This window comes from Pteropus vampyrus, unplaced genomic scaffold (assembly GCF_000151845.1).
Source record: "Pteropus vampyrus isolate Shadow unplaced genomic scaffold, Pvam_2.0 Scaffold90, whole genome shotgun sequence".
NCBI classification, from domain to species: domain Eukaryota; kingdom Metazoa; phylum Chordata; class Mammalia; order Chiroptera; family Pteropodidae; genus Pteropus; species Pteropus vampyrus.
Window position 1 is genome coordinate 3188427 of NW_011888871.1, and position 12744 is coordinate 3201170.

A 12744-nucleotide genomic window follows, 5' to 3' on the forward strand; every position below is an offset into this window, starting at 1 on the left:
TGTTTTCAAGTTCTTTTATTATTATAATGAAACAATACCTTGACATTTACAGAACATGCACCTCGGTGCCAAGGACAAGGCAAGCCTCCCCATCCTGTGAGGCAGGTAAGTGACCACTGTAATACATTCTGTTAAGGTGTAGCCTGGGGCTGGGGGAGTCAGGTGGGTCTACAAATTGCATCCAAGAGTCCAGGCCCAGTGTGACCCTGTAACAAAGCTGGAAGGCCCCAGAGTGGGTGGGGATCTAGAGGTTGGGGGGCCAGGGTGTGACACTCTCCCACCCCTCTCGCTTCTAAAACTTATACCGTGTTCTCTCCCCCTGTTGAAAATAATGGGCTTCTGTGAAGCCTGCTCTTCCCTAAGTTTAACTGAATTTGATTGTGGTTTCTTCGCTGGCTGGAGGGTCTTTTCTCAAGACAGGTGTGCTGCTTGACAACTGCACTTTGCCTGAGTCGGTCCTGGGGGAGCCCTCACATAGTCCTTGGCCGACCCAGCCAGGAAGAGGATAAGACTATGAACCTGAAACATCATACACTTACACTGGTTATACCTGCATTTGACCTTGATCAATTTCAAGCTTTTAGGAAAAATAGTATTTATGGGGAGACTGAAGGAGCAAATGCTATGATCAGCAACAAGCCCCCTTCCCTGCCTACATCACAGTGCCTGGCCTGGCTGTGAATTTTAATCACAATTCTCCACTCCTCTGAAATGGGGCCTAAATCCCTGGTAGCCAGAGGCGTTTGGCCACTTGCTCAGAGTCTCCTCCCACGGAGGCCAGGTCTCAGCTAAGATGCAGACCCTCCCAGTCACCAGACCCAGGCTCACAGGGTCCTCCTGGCTTTATCAGGTCTGTTCACGAGTCAGTACCTGGTTGAAAAGTGGAGAAATTTGGACCCCAAGAGATGTAAGTTTAGTGATGGTGGAAGCTTAGCGAGAGCACCCCGGTTTCTGCACGTGGAATCCCGAGATGCACGTGTGAGCCAGACCCACGTACTGCTTTGGCCTGGCGGGTTTTCATTGGTCAATTCAGTTGGTAACTCAGAATTACCAAATTCAGTAACTCTGGAAAGTTGATTCAAGTACTAAATGTCATGGCTGTGATAGGGATAGGCACAGTTTATCGGTGCTCTACAGCTATGTCTAAATCATGAGAAAGTTGAGGATTTGTCCATCTGGGTAGCTCTGCATTTGATTAAACAAAAATTTTAAGTTAAAAAATTAAATTTTATATATTTCCATAATTTATATTGCTTAAAATAATTTGCATGCTAAGATGTAAACTTACACAATGTTCCTTTAGCATAAACATCATAATGCTACTTCAGAGCAGGTGCTTTATAAAACAAAACTGGTCTCATTCTCATTCAGGTACAGAAAGCCAGTTGTGAAAGCATTGACTGTGCCTTATCCTGGCTACTTAAAACATAATCAGACTACTTAAAAAGTGATACAGTAAGGATTGGAACCAAATTTACTATTTTTTGAGAAAAATTTTAAATGATTGACTTGGTCACTAAATTAATTTATCTTAAAGACAATGTGCAAACCCCAACTATGTGAAATTGAGAAAATGCGTTGATTTGCTCAAGTAGAAGACATTTTAAATCAGGTGTGCTCTGGTGAAGCGGTACGACAGCTACAGCCCACACCAAACTCTACCCACTGTTTCGCAAGTGAGAACTTAACACAGAAGAGCCAGAGCCCCGTGGCCGTCTTTTCATCGAATGATGGGTGCCGATCGGTCGTTTGTCACCGTTGGTCGGAGTTTCACAGTAGCAAAAGGGTTTTCTCCACTGTGGGGAAGAAGAAAAATGTCTGCAGAAATAGTGCAAGATGGGAATTTAATTTTAAAAGCGCTAAAAACTATTGTCCGTGCTCTCTGAAATTCTACAGCTCACATAAATTCCAGACAGCATTTGCTGACTGTGACAGTTTCACTCTGGCAGTTCTCTCCATGCCGCCCGTGACAGAACTGCAGTTTGCTCTCTGCAGTCTGTCTGCTGGGGGGCGGGGGTGGGGTGGGGGTGGGAGAGGTGTTATGTGGGAGAGCCACAGAGGACCAGGGCTGGATTATTAAGCCACCAAATGCAGCATGTGACCAGGAGGCTGCCCTTCTGGCCCGGGTGCATGGCTCCCTGGACTGTGATGAGCGCAGGTGGCTGCGGCCTCCTGACCCTGCAGGCCTGTGTCTCCTGTGCACCCAGGCAAGCCCTTCGCGGGGACACTACAGGCCACTCACCAACAGGGAGGTGGCAACTTCCAGCTTGAAAGGGCTTTAGGAGAGTTAGACATACCTGAGGAAAGGAGGCTTTGCCGTCCCATTCGTGTTATTCTGTAAGAAAGATAAAGGTGAAGTTTATGGAAGGCTCGTGAAATTGAGACATTTTAAATAAGACCCAAAGGTAAAGGCACCTAAAACAAGGGACTGTTTAAAGCAACAAATGGTGAAAAGTGCCCTGGAGTCTCGATTCATTTGAGATGACCCAGGTATCTGTAAAGTCACTTGAAAGAATAATGGCAAGAAGGGAAAACGTTTGAAAAGATGTGAGGGTCCCTCCCTAAGTGCTGGGAAGTCTCAGACTCGGAAAGCTTGGCAGGGTCTGCTGCTCCTTGCCCTTGGCCTTTCAGCTGCAAAACTAGTTAGTGACTGCAGCTGGCTTTTGGGGAGCCCACTCCTGAATGATGCCATGAAAAATGGTAATTAAAGCCTTGCTGGGTTTTGGTGCCCATAGACGAGTGCTCACTGCTACCCGGAGATCTTGCCGGAAGTTTGAGGAGGAAGCGCGCACACGAATGTGCCAATACCACATTGCCTTTAGGGACCCCGAGCCCTGCAGATGCCCGGCAGTCCTTAGGGAGCGCTGGGCCTCACCTGCATCCCAGGGACTTGGGGGGTCTCCCCTTGTGGCCGGGACTCAGTGTCTGCCTTCATTCCAAAGAGCCGGCAGCTTTAGGAACCAGCTCTCAGTCTGCTCTGGCTATCCTAAGTCGCTGGCCGCCCGGAGAGGTCAGTGTGCGCGTGGTCTCGGGCACACAGGGCTCTGAATTAGACCAGACAGCTTCCCTGGCTTCCGGCCGGGCTTGAAGGCCACACTGGGGCTCCTCTGGCCTCTACTGGGTTTTGGACCTACTGACTCTCAAGGCAGAGGGAGGGCGAGGGACATGGGCCACTTCAGGCCTGCACCTGCTGTCTGGGGACCTGAGGACCTCACATCTTGAACGGGGGCGGGGTGTGGACAGTAGGTCAGCAAGGTCAGTCACCTCGATGGGGCGCCTAGGAGGCAGAGTCCGGATGCAGTATCTTTCTCACGGGAGCACTGCAGCCACCCTCCTCAGTGCATCCTAACAGGGAATGGTTTCCTCCGACAGGCCCAGCTGAGCTCCGTCCGCCGGCCCCAGAGCATGCACTTCTGACTTCCAGCATGTGATTATGTTTAATTTCTAACTTATTTAAAAAATACACCAGATGCCTGACACGCAGTCCCACCCGTTAACGTGTTGCCTCAACTGAAAGCTCAGAACGAGAGCCGCCAGGGCTGGGAGGCACAGAAGCACACATGCGAAAAGGTTCCTGTGGCCAGGGCCAGGGGGAGGGGCAGCTGTGTCCTGGCCTGGGAAGTGCACTTCCTGCCAAGCCCGTGGCCTGTGTGTGACACTCACTGGAAACCACCCCTTTTTGCCTTTCCTCGGGCACAAGTCTCTCCCCACCACACGTATCAGGTCTGAGGAGCACTCCGCACCCTGAACTGGCAACCAGAAACACCCCCACCTGGGAGTGCCCCCCAAATGTCCTCAAGGCAAACCGCGGCGCGTGTTCCCGCAGGGCCTCCCTCCCAGCCCCCTCGCGTCACCTGGGTTGCTTAGCCCACAACACTGCAGAGAAGCAAAGGTGGAAGAGAAATGTCTTATCCTTGAAAGTAAAGTGACAAGAAAGCAACAACTTGTACTGCGAAGGAGGAGGGCACAACAACTGTTGAGATGACAGCCTGGAACCGCAGCGTGGGCGGGTCCTGGGGCCGCCCCGCGCCCCCATGAGCGCACTCCTGGTTCGTTCAAGCAACACACATGGGCACCACAGCCCGAATGTCCACAGACGGGGCAACCACCTTCTATCAGCCAACGCCCCACAGCCACTGGATGCCACAGAAGGACACGCAGCCCAGCTCAGCTCGGAGGGGGTGGGGGTGGGGGTGGGTCACGTCCTGGCTCGTGACCTGGTGCTGGTCACCAGCTGCTCCGTGGAGAGTCAGTGTGTCCTTCTGTTTAGGGCATTCTTCAATGCCTACTATGAAAAGTAGGACATTTCCAGAAAGGTCTCCCCTTTAACACTTCTCACCAAGCCCACTGCTGTTGTCACAACTGACCACTGTCTCAAAACCCGTACGGTGTTCCATGCTCCCCTCTCTTCAGTAAAGGGCACCTCCAGGCCAGATGTGGCAGTGCCCTCGTCCACCCAGTGAGGACAGCTCGCATTGGGAGGCCCAGGGCGTGGCCTTCAAAACACCTAGTTTATATGAGATGTGCCCCCCACTCTGCAGAGCCCCGTCCGCTGACGAGCTTTGCCGCCTGGCACACGGGCGTGGGCGAACAGCAACGCCCGGGGCAGCCCCCCCTGCTGCGCCCACCCCGCTGCGCACCCCCCGCGTCCTCGCGCGTGCTCCTGCCTCCTCAGTGTCTCCCTGGTCTTCATCCTTCCTCCTCCGTCATATAATTTATGTTGAAAAACAAAAAGAAGAGCCCCCCTCAACCCCTCCACCACCCTGGACTCTTCACCTTCCCTGTCCCTCGAGCTTGCACCCTCCCCGAGGCTTTAAACTTTTTGCTGCTTCTGTCTGGGAAGCTCCTCCCCCTGACCCCTGCATGGTGGGCTCCTTGCCATTCAGGTCTCAACTTAGATGTCACCTCCTCAGAGAAGCAGTCCTCTGCTGTAGGTAGTCAGGTGCCATCTAGAGCCCCTTCGGGACTGAGGGACTGATTCCGGGGTACAAGGATGCTACTGGCGGATGGCCCTCTGCTCATCTGTGTATCTCCGGAGCCCACACCAGGGCCTGGTGCTCAGAAACACTGCTGTCAAAGCAATGACACATGTCTACTGTCTTTCTTACAGAGTTCGGGATCAAAAACAATGCACATGCACAGTTTATACAGCATGTGGTCCGAAGCATACACTTTAGCATACGGATTAGGTTATCCTTCAGAAAACAAGATGAAAAACTGAAGAGAATGCAGAGAAAAGATGAAATGACTAAAGGCTACAGCCATTACCAAAGGCAAGGAGAGATGAAGACCGAACAGTCTGGCATATGATGGACTCACTCCGTAAATCGCCACTCACAGATAACATAAAACAGGACTGGAGTTAAGGGAGAGGAAGCTGGAAGACGTGACAGAGAAGGGGGTCTAGAGGGGCCAGCAGAGAGTGCCCACCCCCTCCCAAGGGTCACCACCTCCCTACACTGCTGGGAATAACTCCCATCCCTCCAGAGACCACTACGCAGGACTCAGGCACCCGGGCTGCCACGCTGTGTGGCCGTACTCACGGGAGATGCGGTTTCCGGCTTGGACGCGGGTGCTTTAAAGGTAGAAGGAGGTTTGGACACGTCCGTGCCCCTGGCCAGGCATTCCGAGTAGTCGGGCGGGGGGAGGGCGACGGCAGCACAGGCCTTCTCGGACAAGTCCACCGTGCTCATGCTCCTCACTGGCGCCGGGCTGACCACCACCACGGGAGAAGACAAGTTAGAGGAGGTCCTGCCGCCCGAAACTTAAACATCCTAAATATCTGTGGCCAGAACTACAACAGATGAATAATAAATGGGTGCGGCAGGAGATGACAGAACACACAACACGATGTAATTATTAGCGGGGTCGGAGTACAGATTTAGGGGTTATGGACGAGAGGTGCCAAGCAAAGCCCAGGGGAGTAACTCAAGCCACGGGAGTTGACAGGATGGCCCAGTAAGGAGACAGGGAAAAAGGACTGAGGTCCGATTAAGCAGTGAGTGGACAGACGAGAGGTCTGGAAGGGACTGGAAGGGGTGTCTGGGGAAGGGCAAGGCCAATGCCAAGAAACCAAGGCAGGAGAACATTTCGAAAAAAGTGTTTCCAGTGTTAAAGGCTGCTAAGTAGGACCAGAAGGAGATGTGGGCCTGGGATGTAGCCACCAGTGGGTGGTGGAGGACCGTGACAGGGCCGGCGAGTGGGTCTGCGGCATGCCACACCACAGATAGGAAAATCATTGCCATGGAAAATGGAAGTCACAAGGAAACAAGCCACTAGCGATCTCCTGCTTACTAGTGCCCATGCTCCGGATGTCCCCGTGGGGTTCGATGCATACCCAGAGAATTCTGACATGCCCGGAAACAGGTCATGTTTTCTGTCCCTGGCAGACGTGAGCCCCGGTCAAGTCCTACCTTGGGGAGGGCACGTTCACCGCCTCCTTTGCGTTTTCTTCCAGCAACTTTGTGTATGACGATGGGAACCAACCCCTCCTGCGTGTGAAGAGTGAGAGAAAAGGGCTGGCTGTGGCACTAGCCGCAGACAAGTGGACAGTGACCCACTAAGGACAACTCGGGCAGGCCAGTTCGTTTTACCACTTTACACAATGTGTTTTATAGATAGCACTGATTTTATTTGGATTCCCTTTTAATCTTTTCCACTTTGGTTTTATTTAATAGCTGAATAATCTACACAAAACCAGTTTAACCTACTTGCAAGTAAGGCTTGTGCACGTTCTCATGGGTGAATCGATGAAGCTGGCACGTAAACTATGTGCTAACTCTTGCCATAGATCTGATATGCAGTTTATCCTTGAGAAATCATAGTCAATTTTTTCAAAAACAAGAATATTTAAACCTACTTTCAGAGGTGATTCCATATGATTTAATGATCTGCTCATGCATCAAATGTATCTGTGTATATATATGCAGAAAATGGCGTGGGACAGAGTAACTGCAGTTAACTAAACTAGAACTATAAACTGTGACCTTAACTTTGGCTAAAATGCTCGTATGTCCACAAAGACTATTTGGGGCTCAAAGGAGAGACAGGAGCTCTGACGTGCTGGCCTCACGACAGCTGCGCGATTTCGCCCCCTGAGACTCACACTTTGGAGGCGTCATGTTCTCCGTAGAGCCAGCCGTCTTTCTCCTCAGAGATGAGCAGTGTGATGACGTCTCCCTGTGCGAAGCTCAGTAAGGTCTGGTTGGTGCCGGCCGTATGTGGGAAGATGGTTTTTACCTTCTGCTTTTTCATCATGTTCAGTCCAGTAGCAACAGAAACCGATCGCTGTAAACTGGGATCATCTGAAGGATCGGTTGAAAACGAACACAGCAATGATGGCTTTTCAGGCCCGTTCCGACATGCAAGGCCCGACACCCCCGATTCCCATCCTGCCAGCAGTCACTCTCCTCAGACCCCAAGCGCGTTCTATTTCCACACCGCTGTCCCTGCCTGGATGGACAGGGGCTGCAAGGAACATGGGCAGAGCCAGGGCCCGAGGTCTCTCGCAGAGGAGGGTCCCCGGGGCCATGCCGGGCGTCACCCGCACTGCCTCAGTCGGGGTGGCTGAGGGGCAAACCGCTCCGCCAGCAGACGGCCTGACACTCTTCCTTCCCCTGCACCTCAAAATGAATCACGAGGCAGTGGAGGCATCAAGGCAAACTCAACTGCCCACGACCTGGGTCACAAAGAAAAGGGGGCAGGCTCTGGGATGCAGAGGTTCTCGCCGCTGCGGCTGCCTGGCTTCTCCCGAGTGTGGTGAGGACGTGGTGAGGGCAAGCACGTTTACCGAGCCCTCCCTAAGTGCCCGTCCGCACTCCTCGTCCAGTGACTGGCCGGGGATCTCGGCTAGCACGTGGTGGAGCCAGGAGCCAGACGTGGGCCGCACTGGTGCAGCCCTGGCTGTGCCCTTCATGTCTCAATTCAGATACAGGCTGATACTTCACTACTCAAAAAAAATTGGAATGGAGATTTCCCCCAAATTTTGCTAACCAAGTATTTACTTTAAAACAATGCGAGATCTTTCTGCTTTATCCTTACAGATTCTTAATGATTACAATATAAACTTTGCTATCTCCTTAACACACCACTACCTCAGTGGTGTTGAATCCACCAGCAAATTTCACTTAGCTTTTATTCTCATTTTTTTTTTCAGAAGGTCATCTGAAGAATTGGGATGCACACAGCATGATATATTTCCATTTACATTATATAGAACTTATAATCCTTCCTTCAAAGGCAAATGACTACAGACTATATCTTGCCAGCTGCCATTGTGAAAATCTCATCTCTTCTCCGACAGCTGTGAACGCTATAGTCCAGGGGCTCTCCAGCACATGGCTCATATGAAGGGGCCTGTGAGACACCCCACACAGAGACGGGTCAGCTACTATGACAGTCTCAAGGGTCCTGGGTGCCAAAGACTCTAGGCAGAGTTGAGTCTGCAAACAATTAACTGCTCCCGATTTATTAAAATAGAATCAACAGAGTTAAGGAGTTTAAGCAGTGAGAACTTAAGTCTGTAGAAAGCATGATGTGCTGTTAGAGACAATGAAAATCACTGATTATAATTCGAACTATGCACAGTGGTAAGATCAACCACCATAGTTTTGTCACGTGAACTTTGTTTTATTGAAAACTGAAATTTTATTATAATTGTCACCAAATATGGAACATACGCCGTGGTGTGAAGCTCTCTGTACATTATATCCCATTTTAAAATAATACCCTTCAATAGATTTACTCTTGCAAACATCAGTTAGTATATAGAATTAGTATGTATCAAAGAAAGGTGCCACTTATAAAATATCTTACGGTTTTCTCATAAACCTAGACCTTTATTTGTTGTGAGGTGTCAATTTCCCCAGCCAATGCTGGAAGTGTGCTGCCAGACGTGCTTATTTATCTCTACCTCACAATGCATGTATCTAAATACTTGAAAAATTTAAAAAAGTATTTCAAAAGAAATATCTTACCTGAGTTCTGTGCAACTGTTGCTGGGTTATTAAACATATCAATCAAAGGGCTGGTATTCGCTCTGGCTGAAGGAGCTGGGGGCACCTTTGGTGAATATTAAGAAAGGGTGTCATAATTTTTCCCAACTTGTGAAAAAGTCTTTATTATTTGAATATTGGTTTCCAGGGCTGTTTTGTTTTACATGCTTTAAATGCCACTTTCTCCCCAAAGTTGTCTTAGGTGTCCCATTCTGAATTATTTCAATGCCACCACATTCTTTTTCGTTCTGTCTTTTGTTTCTGCCTTTCCCCCTACCCTCCGGCAACCACTAATCTACTTTCTGTTTCTATAGATTTTAGCCTCTCTCTTAAGTGCAACTTGGCTATAGGATTCTACATCTGAAATAATTTTCCCATAGAATTTTGAGTGCGCTGCTCCATTAATTTCTAACGTCTTGTTTTGCTAATAAGGAACCTAGAATCAGTGGGATTCTCTATTCTTTCTAAGTGATCTATATCCCCCCCGCCCCCAGAAGTCTTCAGAATTTTCTCTGTCCCTAACACTCTGCAACCTGTCGAGATTCTGGTCTTTCCCGCTTATCCAGGAACACTGGCTGCGTGTGAGAGACCAGGCAGAGGCTAGCTGCAGGAACCTCATTAGAGCTGCAGCGGGGCGGGGGTGGCTGGACCGGGGATGTGTTTTGAAGGTCAAAACAGGAGGGTGTGCCCATGGGTCGACTGTGGCATGAGAGAAGAGGGAGGAGAGCTGCTGTTTTGTGTCTGAGCTACTGGAAAGCCTGAAGTTGTCATTCACTGGATGGGAAAGACTGGAGAAGCAGGTTTCAGTGAGGAAATCAGTTATGTTTTTGGACAAGCTGAACGTGAGATCTCCATTACACGTCCGGTGGTGATGCCGAGGAGGCAGCTGAATCTACATATCGCCCGCGTCTCAACTGGTCTAACATTATATTTATCCTCCTGATTTTTAAAAGAAATCCTGTTTTTGCACTGTGTTTTGGGAGAGTGTTTGGCTTAATTTTCCAAGCAGTTCCATTGTCCTAATGAGCTCAACTATTGTTATGTTTTGTCTGTTTCTTTTCTGAGGGGGGAGAGAGAAATGAAAAACAAACTTTTACTTTAGAAAAATTTCAAACAGGTACAAAAGAAGGGCGAATAGCACAATAAATCGCATGTATCCAACGCCTGGCTTCAACGATAATTACTGCTGGCCACTGCTGTGTCATGTATGCTGCATCCATCATCTCCTGTGCCTGGATGATTCTGAAGGAAATCCTAGACCTATCATTTTAACTATACATAATAATCCAATTTTCAATCTCTAAGATCTCTAGTTGACTTTTCTCTGTGGATGGCCTATTTTTTCGTTCTCTCTGGATTAGTTCTCTGCCCTGTTGGCTCTGTTGCTTCCAGCAGTGGTCGTTCTGTTTCACATTGTGGTGCGTCTTTTTGTGGTGCTTGTTTCCTCACCTGTTCAGTGATTCCTAGTTATCTTCATGTGTGCGGCAGCCCCTATTCTTTTTACTGTATGTGACAGTCTGTATTTTGCCTGTTCTTGTCACCACAGGTACCCGTGGTGAGGTGGGGAAGAGGGAAGACACTCCAGGAGGGTGCCCTACCGCCTCCGTCCAAACACGCTGTGCTGGGCAGCAGACAAAAGCCCGCTGTTCAGCACAAGACAAAGGGAAGGGACCGACCGGCCCAGATGGCTTGAATCAGAACCCCACCCGACGACACAGAGAAACGCCAGGCTGTCTCCCAGGGCTGACCCCGTGGCCCTGAGCTCACTGCCCCCTCTGGAGAAGCCTTGCCTGCCTGTCCCCGGGCCGGGGTTCCTTCTGTTCTCATCGCCACGGCCTCATAGAGACTCCGTCTCACTTCGGCCCATGGCAGCACCTTCCCTCGCTTCCCGTGCACTTACGGGTCTATCCTGTCGGCGGTGGCTGCTCTTTAATCTTTTGGCTGTCATTTCAGAGCCAGCGTGGACTTGTGCCTAAACTATCTGCTGGATCCAAATCTCCACGTGTGTCTGTGAGAGGGGGAAGGCCCAGATCCAAGAAGAGCAAGCAACAGTGCTCGAACCCATTACCTTGAGTACTTCGGTGACTGGTGTTTACTAAAGCGCCTTATATTGTGATGGATGACATCAGAGTTTTGCCAATCTATTCTCTAAGACACCTGTACTTTCTTCATTGAGGATAAACTTATAAAGTTGGAATCATCGCAATTGAAAACAGTAACAATAAAATTTCTAGAACAAAGACAACAGTGCATAGTACAAAACATTTGCACGGCTGACTCTGGATCTGAAGGTGGTGGGTAAAAGTGAGAGATGGTAGGCCTCAGGAGAAATGAGGAGGACCCGTGATTTCCACTAATAGAAAAAAGGCTTTGGTTCTCTGTGCGCATATGGCCCAAATCACACTAGTAAATACATAATTGAAATCTCAGAGATAACTGGTACCTACCATGTTGCTTCTCTCGATCATTGGTGAAGGATGAGGCGTTCCGGATTTTGGGGTAGAGACAGGGGTCTTTATTTCTTCTATCATGTTGATGATTTCCTCTGGGACTTTGGTGGCATCACTACAGGTTTCCTGCCATCTAGGCAGTTTGGAATTAAGTAATTCTGCAGACTAAAAGTCCAAAAGAAACAAAACTAAAGGCAAATGTGTACTGTTCTAAGAACTGACAAAAATTACATCAACTAATATCACTGATAATGTACTACTGGCTTACCACCAGAAGTAGGGGAGCCGTGAGGCAAATTCGGTGAGTAGTTTAAACATCTGTGAGTATCTAAGGTATCTTATTTGCTGAGATGGCTGTAGGCTCCTGTTCTAAAGGAATTTACCCTCTCCCTCCATGTGAATACAGAGTTTAAGACTAATACAAGGACTGCAAATGATTGAGAACAAGTTCAACACCTGAAAGGGTTGAGCAGTCTGTATTAATCTGTTTCCTTCGTGGCCCCAGAAATGTCAATCACCGCTCTTCCCCTCCTACTCCAGAAGCCCCTCCAACACAAGCGACAGTCCCAGAAGTGGAATCTCTGAGCCCAGGGGAACCGAATTTACGTGCTAGAGAAGTAAATCAGATCTGTCCTGAGAAGTTCGTCTGTGGGACAGAGGAACTAGAGGCTCTTCCGAGCCAGGGACAATGCTGAGGGGACGCCCTGGCCACAGGCTGACTGGGGCTCTGGGGCAAGCAGACTATGGGCTTTGCAGAGAAGCTGGGCCACGGAGCAGAGGGACACAGAATGACAGAGATAAGTCCCACAGCGGCAGAGGCATCTGTCTCCCACTAGCCTGGCTCTGTTTCTTACAACTGGAAAGCCTTTCAGCGAACCCCCTTTTCCAGGGAAGTAATCCGATTGGGAAAAGGAAGCAGGGGACCTTTCTTGAAACTATTTTCATTGCAACCACACTGTTTTTGCTTAGACTCATCAGGTCTAGTGGGCTGGGGGTGTTGCAGTAAGTCGTGAGAGAAGGCAAAGCCGTCCCCCAAACTACCTCTGCCCTCCGCCCCCGACTGGACCCCTGACACACCAGCCGCCGGGCCTGCTTCGTCCGAGGCGCCACTGAAAGGGCTGGGGCGCGTTAGCCAGGATAAGAGAAGGCACAAAAGGGACTTTCAGAGGGTCGAAGAGACTCCAGCACAGAAGTAATTCGTTTCGTGTCACTCTCGAAAGCCTAACTGGGGCCCAAGGTTAAGTGTGAGAAAGAGGGCAGCAGCTACACTCTCCGGAAGCAGCCCAGGCTGCCTCAGGACA

At 49.7% G+C, this 12744-nt stretch overlaps 1 protein-coding gene across 1 annotated transcript in view; it reads right to left on the minus strand.

Annotated features, from left to right (window-relative positions):
* BAIAP2L1 (BAI1 associated protein 2 like 1) overlaps positions 1-12744 on the minus strand; it is a 48109-nt gene continuing 35365 nt past the window's right edge. Inside the window, 6 exon segments of the mRNA XM_023532809.1 lie at positions 1-1796; positions 2298-2335; positions 5544-5712; positions 6414-6491; positions 7106-7304; positions 8976-9101. Coding sequence (XP_023388577.1) covers positions 1721-1796; positions 2298-2335; positions 5544-5712; positions 6414-6491; positions 7106-7304; positions 8976-9101 — 686 coding nt within the window. The 3' untranslated portion in view covers positions 1-1720.